General features: G+C 43.3%; 1 protein-coding gene across 1 annotated transcript in view; it reads right to left on the bottom strand.

The window, feature by feature from the left end:
• ctif (CBP80/20-dependent translation initiation factor) overlaps positions 1–14736 on the bottom strand; it is an 80839-nt gene that overhangs the window by 46547 nt on the left and 19556 nt on the right. The window contains exons 3-7 of the mRNA XM_071896760.2: positions 14232–14303; positions 11707–11829; positions 10931–11004; positions 6889–6993; positions 6094–6172 (exon numbers count right to left, since the gene is read on the bottom strand). Coding sequence (XP_071752861.2) covers positions 6094–6172; positions 6889–6993; positions 10931–11004; positions 11707–11829; positions 14232–14303 — 453 coding nt within the window. The remainder of the gene's footprint in view (positions 1–6093; positions 6173–6888; positions 6994–10930; positions 11005–11706; positions 11830–14231; positions 14304–14736) is intronic.

The raw sequence follows: 14736 nt of genomic DNA, 5'->3' as shown, positions 1-14736 counted from the left end.
GGGGCAAAAGAAGAGGGGAGAAGAAGAGCTCCATGAAATCCAAATGCAAAACTATGCATGTGCCTTGGAAGTTCCCATCTCAGTTTTTCACTCATAGCAATGACTACTTTATTCCTGCAACTGTTTTAAATAACTCGATACTCTTTTCACTGACATGCATTTGTAATCAAATGAATCCCATTAGTTCTGTTGTTCTTCTCTACACAATCAGAGATACAGACTGTCATTCACACATGATCCATAAGTCTCAAAGATCAAGAGCACGTGTTCCGAAACTGTTATTTAATATTTTAGCTGTCAGTGGGTTATACTCATGAATTATTATTGCATACTTCTGTGGAATTAGTCCCCAGTTTCCAAAAGTGAGCTGCACACACGCATGCAGTCAAGTCTCCAGTGTTCCTCCCATGCTGTGGCAGAGACCAGAGCAGTGCAGTGTATCCAGTGGTAATCAAGCCAGTATGTGATGTGTGGTAGTATAGTGTAGGAGGTCTGGCCAGCCAAGGAGCAGTAGGGCTAGGGACAATAGCAGGAAGAGACCGCAGGGAGGGGGCTGCCGGTCGCCGTGACCCCCTGGATATTGTTCTGCTGCCCACCAACATGAAGGATGGAGGGGAGGGGGGAAGGGTGGCGAGAGAAAAGAGGAGGGAGGGGTTGGAGAGAGAGAGAGAGAGAGAGAGTGCGGTGGAATAGCTTATGGAAAAGGCAAACGGGAGACAGGATAAAGGATGGTAGCAGAGAGATGAGAGGGTAGAGGACAGAGGGGTGGTGAGATGAGCAGAACGATATACGGAACGGTCCATGGGTGCTGGACGAGGAGAGGCTACGGAGGGTGGAATGCAGGTCTGACACGCTGACAGCTGACAGACAGACTGCCAAAGCCCCGCCCCCGGTGTCGGAGTCCTGCTCCGGAGCACGTACGCTTGCAGACGGAGGGGCCGACCAGTCTATCTCAGCTCCAGACTCCGGCTTTGTTTCCCGCTTGGACTGCTTTGTTCACTGACCAGGAGACCGGATGTCTCCTCACTGACTAGCCGCTTTCTCCCTCTCTCCTTGGTCTCACCCTCCCCTTCTGTTCCCTCTCTGGTGCCCTCCTTTCTTATAGGAAGTTCAAATTCTGTCACTGACAACGTGACCGCAAATACCCTGTCTGTCTTAGATTTGTACCTTTTGGATTTGAGAAACAAATTCCCGTGCCACTACTGTTAAAATAATTTGGAAATAAAATTATTTTGATATGGACAGACAATTGTAAATGTGTACATGTACAGTACTACACCTCAAATTGCTTCATTGAGGACATTAGTGTTGTATGGCCATGCTTTAACACCCTTCACGCTGATAATGGAATCGCCTTCAGTTACAAAGTTGAGGCTGACCTTCTGTGGCTACCGTCCAGAGATGCTGGTAGTTGTTAAGGCTGGTGCTACTGTCTGGACTCCTGATAACACTGAGGTGACGTGATCTCGGCGGACAATGCATGACCTCAAGGGAAAAAAATGTCAGCTCCCACACACAGTCATACACATTGTACTGAAACAGAAGCACTCACTCTGTTGCACTTGAGAAAAAGAGTCACCCATAGGACAAAGGAGAACATGATCAAATGTAAGAAATGGGATATCAGAAATGAATACGGTCACACACACACCCATCCACCTCCACACACACTTTTAACAGAAAGATTTCACACCATTTTGTCAAAACATGATTTAGATATATTTTAAAGTAAAATAATTCAATGCCTCCAACACATTCTCACAAAAAGTGTACTCCATGCTGTGTGGATAAGCAAATGTTTGTTGGCAGGATTGCTTAGTTAAGTCTAGAGGACACCCACATCCACCCAAATACATGCACAAGAGTTGTGGCTGTCACAACACCGAGGATCATGCTGACATGATCAGGCTGATGAGCCAGACGGCGTGCGAGTGAGACGGTGGGTCTGTGGTATCGGCCACTGAGGAGGAGATGCTAAGGGAAGAGAGGAGAGGAGAGAGGAGGACGAGTCTTGTGCCCTTGAGGTAGTGAGTCTCAATACTGTACAGTAACCTCCGCTGCATGTTCAGAAAGAGAAGACACAAGGACAACTCTGCTGCCCTCGGGCCGACCTCTATAGAGGCTTTGTAGTTGTGTCAATCTCCTAGCAACTGCGGCTGGTGTCATCTTCTCCATCCACTGGAGAACTGTCTGCGCGCTAAAAACAGCTAAATATATATCACTCAGGCTAGAAAAAGAGATATATTTGGGATGTTGTGCGTGTGGATCTATACAGTACTGTTCTAGCTAAAAGTGAATGGTTTCATAAGGAAGATTTGTTTCCAAATTTACGTTACTGTCACTTAGTAAACCATCTTCGTCTTTCGTCCAAGCCCCCACTCACACACCTGACCACTCTGATATTTTCCAACAGCCTGCAGTTAAATCTGACGCAACTGAGCCTGGTGACTAGTGTGTGTATATGTTTACAATTTACCTCAAGTTCGATTCAAAACAGCAAAAAGTATTTTCGGTGTGTATGCTTAAGTTATTTCAGTGCACTACAGAAGCAAAAAGAAGTATGCGCTGTTTACATTTATTTTGCTAAATAAAGAGGAATGGAAATATTAGAATCAGTTTTGCCTCAATTTCTCTCCCTAGTCTACATCAATAATGCAAAATTCAGTCAGACGCTATATACAATATTGATACCGTGTGCTAAGTACGGAATCGCATCATGACCCACCGTCTTGAAATCAAATCATATCCTGAAGTCCTTGATAAAACCCAGCCCTACTTTTCAGTTATTCCTGCGCATGAAGCCACGCATGAAGAATTTGCCTTCTGACCTGTCTACGCTTCTTTCATTACAACATGACGCTGTGGATGTGAAGACCGGGTTAGTGAGTGCTTGCATGCATGCGTGTTAACATTCCAGAGAGGCCAGTAAAGGTCCAGTAGAATCTGAGGGCACTGGGAGGAAGGCCTTTCTCCTCACACACACACACACACACACACACACACACACACACACACACACACACACACACACAGAGGATAGGTTTTCCACATCCCATGGCCTTTTGTAAGTCTATTCTGGCTCCTGGAAAGAGGAAGTGGACGTGGGCAGGAAGTGTGGGAAGGAGAGGGGGGACTGTGGGTGACGCAGCCTTGCCATTCAGTAGCTATAGGTGATGATTGGGGCTAGGTTATTACAGGCGATATAATGCTGGGAAATAAAATGTGATAATTACATAAATATAATCGTTCTTGACATAAATATGGAACATGCTCAATATAATCCAATACATGTTCTTCTTCAGGCTTTGACCACAAGCTAACAAGAGACATATGAACAGCCAATCATGTGTTATAATCGTAAGGAGGACACACCCACCATGGCACCATCCACTGCATGAAGATGGAAGGAAGATGGACAAAAGAGAGATCCTCACAGCCTACCCAAAGTTCAAATGAGGCAGATGAAATGGGCCATTCAACTTGAGTGGTGTGGAAATATTTCGGCTATTTAAGTCCAACAAGAAACAGTGAAGCCTGCATTGTAAACTGAAAAAGAACCACTCCCAACAAAGTCAGGTAATAGCCTACTATAAACCCATTTCCTCGTTTGGATCAGTATCATCCTATAAACTATGCATAAAATGTAAACAATGGCTGTACCAAAGGAGTTCTAGTAGTCCACCAGGAAACTACTTCACCTCTCAGCAGCAAACCATAGTACCAAGTTTCTTCAGCTTTCAACCAGGAGCAAAAACTGCATGATTGGAGTGAGTAAAACTCAGCAATCCACTTCCTGGTATGACGTGTCCGGATAACAAGCTAGACAGCAGCGGCCTGGCGTCACCATGCAGGACTCAGCCTGGTAGAGTTTTGTGATGAAGATGATGATGTCAGGGCATCATACCAAACAGAGGACAGAACAGCTTTATATGTGAGGGGTAGTCAGACTTTTACGGTGATGAAAATTGACCATCACCGGTGTGGTTTTTACCATGATTTACCGTGACGTTGGTTATCTTCCCATCCCTAGTGGATGTGTGTGTGCTTGTGAGAAGAGGGACAAAGAAAGAGATGGTGGCTGTGAGAACTGTATGAGTCAGTGACAGCCAAAGACAGTGAGGGACAGAACAAAAGAAAGAGCAAGCCTGGCGCTCCCCAGCTCTGTGCCTCTGACCCTGCCGTGTCCCAGTGCCAACCCATATCCTATCCCAAGCAAACTAGACAAACCCCGTTGACCCAATCTTTCTTTTGGCCCTATCTGAATGAAAGGAAACAGCAATCTTGGCTCGGGAACCATGAAATGAGGAAGCCATCTTGGTAGTGCAACTAGGGCTATCTTGGCTCAAACACTGTGAGAGGTAAAACACATCTCGGCTCAGAAGCCAAGAGGGGAAGGAAAGAGGAAGACATTGTGGCTCAAACACTATGAAAGATGGAAGACATTTTGGCTCAAAAAGCAGGGAAGGAAGAAAGGAGGGTGACATCAGTGACCCAAAGTAAACTCTGCCACCCCAAATAAATCACATAACGCCATAGAAAACACAATGGTTGATGCCTTAGCTTGCCCTGCCAGGGGAGACTAAGCGACAAAATTAAGTTCAGATCACATTTATCCATTTGTTGTTTCCATACGGGTAACATACACAGATACAGTAACAATTAAACTATGAGGTTATTGTTGTGATGATCCTCTTATGCCAGATAATACACAGAAAGGGCATATGTCTGCACCGTAGACTCTAACCCTAACCCAATCTTAATGGCTGAGCCTATTATAGATCAGAAGCAAATCACTAAATTTTTTGTTTACGAGATGTTTCATCTTGTCTGAGAAACAGCCACTGTCTCAGAGGCCAACAATCCACCCCACTAGCTGAATCTATGTTGTACCTACATATCACCTCCAGGGGCCAGTATAACATTTTCTCCATGCACTTCTCTGTCAGTTACAGCTTACCACAGGTTCTTTGTCTGACCAGCAGGTGTCACCAGAGATCAACTTATAATTAACCAGTCTCACTATTTGTTAATGTAAATGCTTTCATTTATTTATCTCACATAATTTTGCTTCAATGTAAGGTCAAGTTGATCCCTACTTTACATTTTATGTTAAAGGAAAAATCCATCCTCAGATACTGTTACACTGTTCAAAATGAGATGTTCAATGCACCCCAGGAGTAATTTTGTAATTAAGTGCTCAATTATTTTGGTATATCCACTTTCCCTCAACCTGCCTCGTCCATCTCTGCTTCAGTTACTGATTTCCTACATTTCCCAGAATGACAGAATCCCATTGAGCAGGTGTGAACTTGTTGCGTTCTGCTGTTAGTTACATGTGGAGGTGGAGAGAGTGATAGTTTCAGTCGAGAAAAATTGAGTGTTGCGCCCTTTACTCAAAATGTAACATCTCATGTGGCTGCATTGCACTAAGGTCTATTGAGGCCACTGTCAGTGGAGAAATTGGCATCTCTGCCTAGTCTACAATGGATTTCTCACTGTATGATTGTTGAACGTCAATGAAAAATGGTGAGTCTAGAAAGAAGCCCTTTTTCTTTGATCATGAGGGGCTGACACCAAAACCTGACATTTATGTTAATGTTTTAGATAGCTGAAGATTCTGCTATTAAACTCCATTGTAGCTGCACTAGAAATATCTCGACATTACATCACATCGTCTACATGTGGCCAGTTAGGGAATAGAAAAAAATCCACCACCAAACAACAAAATGGACCGAGCCTTTCTGAAGCCAAAAATCCACAGTGTGCTTGACTGGGGACTTCACTACGGACCTCACTACTGCACTGCTCCTCTCTTCATTGCACCTCCTGTTTCTCCATTGTGCCACCAGGGGTCGCTCTCCAACAACTAATAGGTTTATCATCTTGGTGAAAAGCTTTGTTGCTGCTAGTCCACTGTGTCAACTCAGTGTAGTTTCTGTACATAATAACCATTTTATAATACAAAATACTGCTAGTATGGTACATAGAATATGTGAATTGAACACATCTCACACATCAGAGTGAGAACACAATCTGAATAGGAGCGTTCGTTTTTCATAGAGCTGAAAGGAAAGATTTAGATAAGTGACTTACTGAGTGCAGGTGGGGTAGGAACCTCTCTATGTCATTCATGTCTATGCCGTCGTCCTCTTCAAACTTACTTTTATTCATCCTGAGAGAGACAGAGAGAGAGAGAGAGAGAGAGATTATGTTTCTGCCTGCCATACTCTAAGGGACAGTGAGTGACCAACCACACACACACACACACACACACACACACTCACAAAGCTTACTGCAAGCACATGCACACACGCACATACATAGCCGCAAACATGCACACACACAGCTATTGAAAATACCGTTACTGTTACCATTTCTTACTTTTTTTTTTCCTCATCACCTTTGATGGTCCATGTTTTATAGCTGTTACTTTCCATTGTTTGTGAGTGTTATTTTAATCTTAATAGCCCTAATCATTCTTATTCCTACTTGTTAGTCTGTTATTTGACCGTAGGAATGTGCTTTGGCAATACTGTACTGTATATGGTCATGCCAATATGGCCTATTTCAATAGAAAATAGAGAGAGAGAGAGAGCGTGAGAAAGAGAGCGCAAGAGAGAGAGCGTGAGAGAGAGAGAGAGAGACACATTTGCAGCAGTGAGTGATACAGAGCATCAATTAATTGGAACCATCGGAGGTGATAATGTTGTGGAGGTTGACAGACACACTCAATCAGTGACGGGGGCAGAGTAAAATAGACAATGCGACCACAATACCATTCCAATTGATTGGGACTCTTCTCAGGACAGGACAGGACAGGACAGGGAAGGACAGTACCAAGCCTAGAATAGATAAACTTGAAGCCCCAAGCCCAGGGCCAGGCCTTACCCCTCTCTGTCGATGTGTGGCAGGTGCTTTGGTGTTCCTCGGAAGTGTTTCCTGTGGAACTGGCTGAAGTCCAGCTTCTCCGGCTGCACGTCCCAGCCTGCACCACTACAACAAACAGACATAAAGACAGAGTAAGGGTTAGAGACAGCCAGCATGCCTGCATACAAACAAGGAAACAGTGTGAAGGTTAAGTGTACAGGACAACTAGTGTGCCCAGGAATAGACTGGCAGGAAGAGAGGCTGAGAATAATGCTAGAGACAGTCATAGTTAGACAGAGAATCAGGGAGGAGGGAACGAGAGACAGCTACAGTTACACAGGCAGCGTGGGCGGAGAGACAGCTGCGGTTAAAAAAAGGCTCCATCAATCACCAAGCAAGGTGATTTTAATTGCCACTCCGAAGAACAAAACAAACCCTTGCTTTGCAGGTAACCGGTATATAAACCTGCCAATGCCACCATTAGACAAGGTTAGCTGAATGGACATTAATTTTTTTCAGCAATATAATGATCACAGGTGCCTTACCACCCGCTCTACCAGTGACCAATCTATCTCCTTTTGGCAGTCCGAAACCGAAACAAGACTTCTAAACAGGCACTTAATTAACACTTAACTGCCATATGTATAATACTGTATCATACACACTCAAACACACACACACACACACACACACACACATCAGACATTGTGAAAATCATGCATCACCCAACACAAACACACCCACACAAGTACACACACACACGACCGGGAGTTGACTCCAAGCATTAATCTAATACAGAACAAAGATTGTGCTTGTAAGCAAATATCGAACAAGCAGATATCTGGTCTGAGCTGGTTAATATGACCAAACAGCCAGAACGGGCATCGGAGGAGTGTGTGGGATGTCAAGAGGTTATTCCAGAGGTTGCTGGTTCAAATCCTGAGGCAGGCAAGAAAGAAGAGAGCTCTCCCTGCTTGTGATCGCTGCAGATCGCTGCTACTGACAGTGTCCTTGAATAAGAACATGAGACACCCAACACATCAGTGCCAAGTGATTGATTATTCGGTGGCTGGCCCTGTGCTCTATTTGCTCTGCCGTGCACTAAATGCTGCTCTTCTCCACACAGGAAGAAATGAGAGAGACCAGCTAGAACAAGGCCACAACAGCCTTGAGAAACTGGTCAGATGCTGAACTGAATTCAGCAAACAACAGACAATCAGAGCTCGGGAGCATTAATCTAAATTATGTAAGGGATAATGCCCGACGAGGGGCAACGGTTCTGGCCTCCCCGTCGTCCATTAATTCCTGATAATGGACACCTCGAAGGGCATTACCCCGCTTATATCATGGTCACTTGCCAAAGAAAAAAAAATTAAGACCATTAATTTATATTTTCATGCGTTTTGTAATCAAAATCTAAAGTTTTTCACAAGCCATAACTCAGTTTCCCTGGTAACACCTGAGGGTTTGACTAATACCTGGAACAATCATTACCATCCCATAAGGTTCTTATGCAATGGAAACGTTGTTCACTACTCCAGTAAATAGGACGAACCTTAGATACGACTTGGCAACGGGAGATATTTCTAGTCCGCTCAGCTCATAGAACCCTTTGGCTCAGCTATGAGCCAGAAAGTTAACGTTATGCTAGCAAGATTCAAAGTCAATAACATTGCGTACGGTTGACAAACTAAATATAATTTGACAGTATGTTTAACAACAAGACTAGCTAGCTATCCAGCCATGTCATTGTCCCCAAATCAATATCAAGATTTTCACGAACATACAAATTGTAAACGGAGGCTTTGACTGCGTCCCTGTTGCTATGGTTACTCATTTTAGATACAGGCTGATACCTAATACTACGTAGCCAGCGCATTAATTTAGAACGGTGAACAGACAGTTTCACTGGAACTACTTAGTAGGTGTCCATTATCAGGAATTAATGGACACCCTGCAGCCAATCAGAATCGAGTATTCACCCAGACCATGGTATAATTAATCTTATTATAGTTATTCATTGGTAACAGATACAACTGAACCTATAATCAATAGTGTATGTTTTAGGACTGTGAGCTAAAGCAAGGTTTCCATGCTAATGCTGTTGTTTTAGCTTAAGCTTAACAAGAAGGGCAAAAAAAAATTATAATCAAAAAACATATTTATCCTACATTTTAATGTTTAATCTATATTACACTATAGATCAGTATATTGTCAGCAGTAAATAAAGACAACTTTTTCCCCATTGTGCTACTAATGCTGCTACTGAATGACTGAATAGGCAGGGGGGGTTTGGCAGCGGTGGGTAGCATATGTGATTAAGAATTACGGCTTGCATCATCCAGCCATACTGGCTCCATCCCTCCTCTGTGTGTTCAGATGTGCCAACGTGGCCGGAACTTAGGTAGCTGAGGTTGCCGTGCAGCTGTTACCATGGCAACCGGTTTTCCCTCCAGTTACACTGATTTATGTCTGACTCATTTCCTTTTCTATTTTTTCTCCTCTAAGTGTCTGTCTTGTCTAGCCCCTGTTTGGAAAATTATTCAGTTATACATACAGGAACTAGTTGAGCTAGGTTTTGTAAAGAGAGATACACAACACACACACACACACACACACACACACACACACACACACACACACACACACACACACACACACACACACACACACACACAACACATCTTACTCATATAGTTACTTACTCCCCAAGCCTTTTTGGTCTTTCAAGCATGAAGGCCTAATTTATTTACAGAACAAGCAAATCTCTGCCTCATCAGTAGTCTACCCTCCTTTCAAGCATACTGTGCTGTTTGCAGTAAAAATACTTTGCACTCCAGCCTCTTGTGACCAGATGTGATTCAAACTTGGCTGCTGGCAGAAACACACTGAAACAAAACACTGTTGAGTTTTTCATCAGAACAAACTGCACAGTCCTGTACTGTAGCTTCTGGATGATCTAAATGTGTGAGACAGGGAAGAATAGATGGGGATGGCTGAACCAACTTGCTGAGCGTTGGTCTTTCCGTGAATGGGATGTCCTGGGCCAGCGGTTCCCAATTCCAGTCCGTGGGACATAGAGTACTGCCGGTTTTCTATCCTACCAGCTAGTTAGTTGCATTCACCTGCCATCCCAGGTCTAAATCACTCCCAATTAGACAGCTAGAATGAAAACCAGCAGTACTCTAGGTCCCATGGACTGGAATTGGGAACTGCTGTCCTGGGCTAACCAGGCTAAACATGATCTAAAACTTAAACAGCTGAAACTGCAGATACGACAGAGAGGGAGGATGAGAGAGAAAGACAAGAGACTGAGAGGAAGAGCAACAGATAAAAAGAAAAGACAATATGTTATGTCAGGCAAAACGCAAATTCCTGCGACAGGGGAGGGACGGGTTCCACTCTTTAGCATTTCGCTAGTTGAACCCAATGGAGAGACACGATTAGCATAATGCCGTAGCAAGACAACAATCCTTTTTTCATGAATGAAAGCTACGTGCTTTTATATGTGCAGGGTGAGAACACTGAATTTACACACCGCAGTTGAATAGATCTTGTGGTGCACAATGGAAGGTTTTCAAATTCTCAGATAAAACATTAAAAAACTACAAAGAAAGGACTACAAGCAAATTGGCTTGTTTTAAGAGTTCCATCAGAAACTTCCTTCATACAGTGAAGTGAATAGGCGTTTGCCGATTGATGTTTAATTCTTACTGTCTTAAATGCGGTATTTAAATCACTAACATTTTCAATCACTTGAAAAGGCTGCCATCAGAAAATTAGTGTTGAGTGGAACTGTTTGGTGGAGAAATGGTCCCACAGAACTCTCTGACTACAAAGTGGAAGTGGGGGCGTGACTCACACAGCGTATAACAAAGTGTGGGAGCAAGAGAGAGAGTGAGAAAGAGGGCAAAAGCTGAGAGTCTGTGCGTCTCCAGTAATCTTAGAGTTTAGCTCCGGCTTTAGCCAACTCAGCCATTTGGCCCTCCAGAACCATGGTTGTAATGAAGACCCACTAGCCTGCGTAGCACATTACCGGTCTGTTCAACAGTGAGGTACCTACCCGTGTGAGTCCATGGTGTTGGCAGCCCAGATGTCTGTCCCCAGGATGTCAAAAGACCCATCTCTGTTCCCATTCTAGACGACACATAAGGAAAAGGAAAGTCAAACTTTCAGTACAACTAAGGAAGACTTATTCCCAAAACCGAGTTTCGGGGGAACAATAAGACTACTCTGCAACACACCTGTCTTTGTTAAACGTGCAGTAAAACAGACCTAGCCTGGATCTAACAGTTACAAACAACTACACTGTGCCTTTGTCAGTCTCTCTTGAAGACACAATACATCAAATACAGCACATCTGCGCTACAATAAGGATATTATTGATCAGATAGGAACCCCCCCCCCAAATTTATTACACAAAAAAATGTTAGGGAAAAAGCTTGCTACTATTAAACCAAGCTGGGAAGAAACTACCAGACAACATTACAGTGTCCCATGTACACTACATACTTTGTTGTTGTGGAAGAAAGTGAGCTAGGTCTGTACAATGTTAGGTACAGTGACATTTAATCATAAGGGTGCTGAGTGGATTTGTTGTGACATGTTTAGCTGTTTCTGTTCAAGGACGCCATTCTGTCTCTCCCATTTATTTCTCCCAGAGGTGAGGAGTATCTCTGAGGGAACATTCAGGGAGTGTTGTGGCACTGCGAACCACGTGAGACAGCAAGTACAGGAAGCGCCCCTGGTTAAAACCACAGCGGCCCGAGCAGAGGCCAATAGATTTGATTATACATATGCTCTCACTAACACACACACACAGACCAGATGTACCTGTACCTTGGCAGGGCCTTTGAACTGGTTGTTTCGGCCCCTGCTGCCGGAGCGGGAGCCAGAACCTGGTCTGGAACCTGAGCTGGGCCTGGACCCTGTACTGCCATTGCTACTGTGTTCCCACTCATCCTGGGGGGACAGAGAGAGAAAAGGATTAAGGACCTTGCTGTACTGACATGGTGGCCATATTTGATTTACGTCACAGTCATGGTGGGAAACACTATGCGGAAGACAGCGAAGCAGATGGACACGTAGGTAAACACTAATGGTCTTTGGACAAAACATTTAAAATGCTATGACAAAATTATCCTTCAACATTGTTGAGTGATAAGCACAGCTGCAGGCCAAATTACCCAAGGTCCAAATCACAGCTTACAGCAACTGGATTGAAGGGTACATCCATGATGTTGATCCATAACGTTAGCTAATGTCAGTAACATTACATTTATCTGCAAACCAACTGGGACAAATTCTTATTCATTGTCATTAACAGCCTTTATCTTTAGTATTAGTAATATGATAACATGCTTCATATCCTTAGTGGCACTTCTTTGACAGTCAAATTGTTTATGTATGCTATTTCTGACAGGAGACTTTAGCCGGTTAAAATTGCTAGTGTTAAAACTAGTCAACTACACCTTACACAATTCAACCTATAGACTCTATGTGTTTATGATTTAATGGTTAACGGTATGCTGACTACAGTAGCCACAAACGGCTGCCTATCTGTCAGAACTAGCTGGTCTGTCTGTTTGTCAGGGGAGTCTAGTTAACTATACCCCCTACTTTTGTACTTGGTTTGTGTGTATGTGTGTTTCTTTGATCTAGGGTCAACATAAACTTTTGATGCTTCAATTCGAGCGATAGGATGATTATCTCACGATGGAGCTTATCTCACGGTACGATTCAATACGCAATATGAGGTTCACGATTCAATACAATCACGATACAATGTAATAAATAAACGTTCAATGATAACAAAGTCTGACTGTGCAGAATTATGTTTACTTCTGAGCCACAAATCTTTCTAGCAATGGCACTGGCTTGCTAGAATGTAAATAACAATTTAAAAATGTCATTATAAAGTGTAAATAATACAATTTGGATGGAGAGTTTGTGAAATTGTGATGGACGATCCATCTCATTTGTGATTACTACAGCAGAATAAAATGGAGCTAATATCACGATTAATTTTTCTGCCCCACGATACGTACTGTCACATTTTTGTACTGCGATGTATCATCCCTATTTGATTGTAGTCCAATTAGTCACATTATCTATCCCTCTGCTCTCTTTAAGTCTCTCCCCCATGCTGTTTCTCCCTCACTCTCTTCCAGTGACACTGACTCTCTTCCTGTCCAATCAAACCAATGAATCTCTATGAGCCTTGGGGGCCAACAGTACTCTAAATCACTGCAGAGACTGTAAGGTCAGAGCAGAACAGAGCAGCACACACGCACACACACACACACACACACACACACACACACACTAACCTTTAGCAATCTAATTGACAGATAATTCATTTGGGGCTATTCAATTAGTGGCCTGCGTATCATAGCATTCCCTGCTAGTCATCAATAGCATCATTTGTCTCCAACAGCACCAAGCAAGCAGAAGAACTGTGAATCTCTTAAAGCAAGCCTAATAGGAAGACGTAACCATCTCCTCTTCTTCACAAACACTTGGGCAGCTGAGGGAGAGGGAGACACTAAAGCAACATATACAGAACTGAGAGCAGAGGAAACCAATGCTTAAATCAATACAATGCTCTGAGGGCTAGATGAGCATGGAGGAAGACGGTGTGACACAGAGATGACAGTAGAACCATGACTATGCAGACTGTGCATGATTACTCAACATATATATATTCAGTGACACCACACTGCTAAAGTTCCACTTAAAAAGACACACCGCCACCAACACACACACACACACACACACACACACACACACACACACACAGGTAGAGGCAGAGCCAGAAATCTATTGCCTAGAGAGTGAGCTGGGGAGCAGCTGATGAACCTGTGTGACCTCTGTGGTAAAGTTTATCTTACTTTGTAACTTGCAAAGTGAAATGCAAATGATGCTCCATTGAAGTCCAGGAATGGCCATGTGATCACTCCAAACTTGTGACAGATAGGTTGACGTGCAACTCACATACTACCTTGCTTGGTTCAGACAGTGCTAACGTTTGTCTAACACTAAAACATTAACTTTAGCAGTCTTGTATTACCAGACCTTTCTCCACATTTTGTTTCATTATGAATAGTGTTGAGTTCGCTGAGACTTTGTAAATGTTAATATTACCATATAAATTAAATTACACATGATACTGACATGTATTCAGTTACAAAAGCAAAGCAATGGATTGATGAAAAACAAATAGGTTTAAAATGTATCAAGTAAAGTATCAAAAAACTATTGTTCAGTATTTGGACCAAAAATTTCCAAATGATGCCCAACCTTACGTATTACTGTTCGGGTCCTTCTAATAAATAGCTATAGGACACACAAACAGACATACGCACCGGCTTGGATGAGCCCCTCCCCCGTGAAGATGACCAGCTGCCATCTTTCTTGTCGTTGCAGTCGTCTGTCCACTGGAGGAGACAAATGGGGGGAGAAGAAGATGCTGTCATTTGTGAATGGAAAGGTTCGTTTGGATGTAAACAAACACAAAAGTAGCACAAAAGTCATCAAGCAGAGCACACTTCCTCCGGAGCATTAACCTACACAGATTCCAAAATTTCCGATGCAGACTTTTCTTTCATTTTTGACACGAGCTGGACAGTGTCTTCTACCTAATCTTAGAGGCTCTGGACTATTTTGTGAATGCACAGCTGGGCACTGCAATCCCATGGGGCGAGCTACCCCAGTTTCACAGTAATGTGTGAATGTGTGTTAAGCTTTTGATGCAGTGAGCAGAGGATGACGAGAAAAATTTAGCACAAAGTAAATTTGCCCTGACAATAACCCTATCATTAAGAAAACAGAAACACTTTTGGATGTTTCACTTGCTAGTAGACAGAGTGC

The sequence above is a fragment of the Centroberyx gerrardi genome, chromosome 2 (assembly GCF_048128805.1).
Source record: "Centroberyx gerrardi isolate f3 chromosome 2, fCenGer3.hap1.cur.20231027, whole genome shotgun sequence".
Taxonomy (NCBI): domain Eukaryota; kingdom Metazoa; phylum Chordata; class Actinopteri; order Beryciformes; family Berycidae; genus Centroberyx; species Centroberyx gerrardi.
Note: the sequence above shows the minus strand (reverse complement) of the source record. Positions and strands in the feature narration are given on the sequence as shown.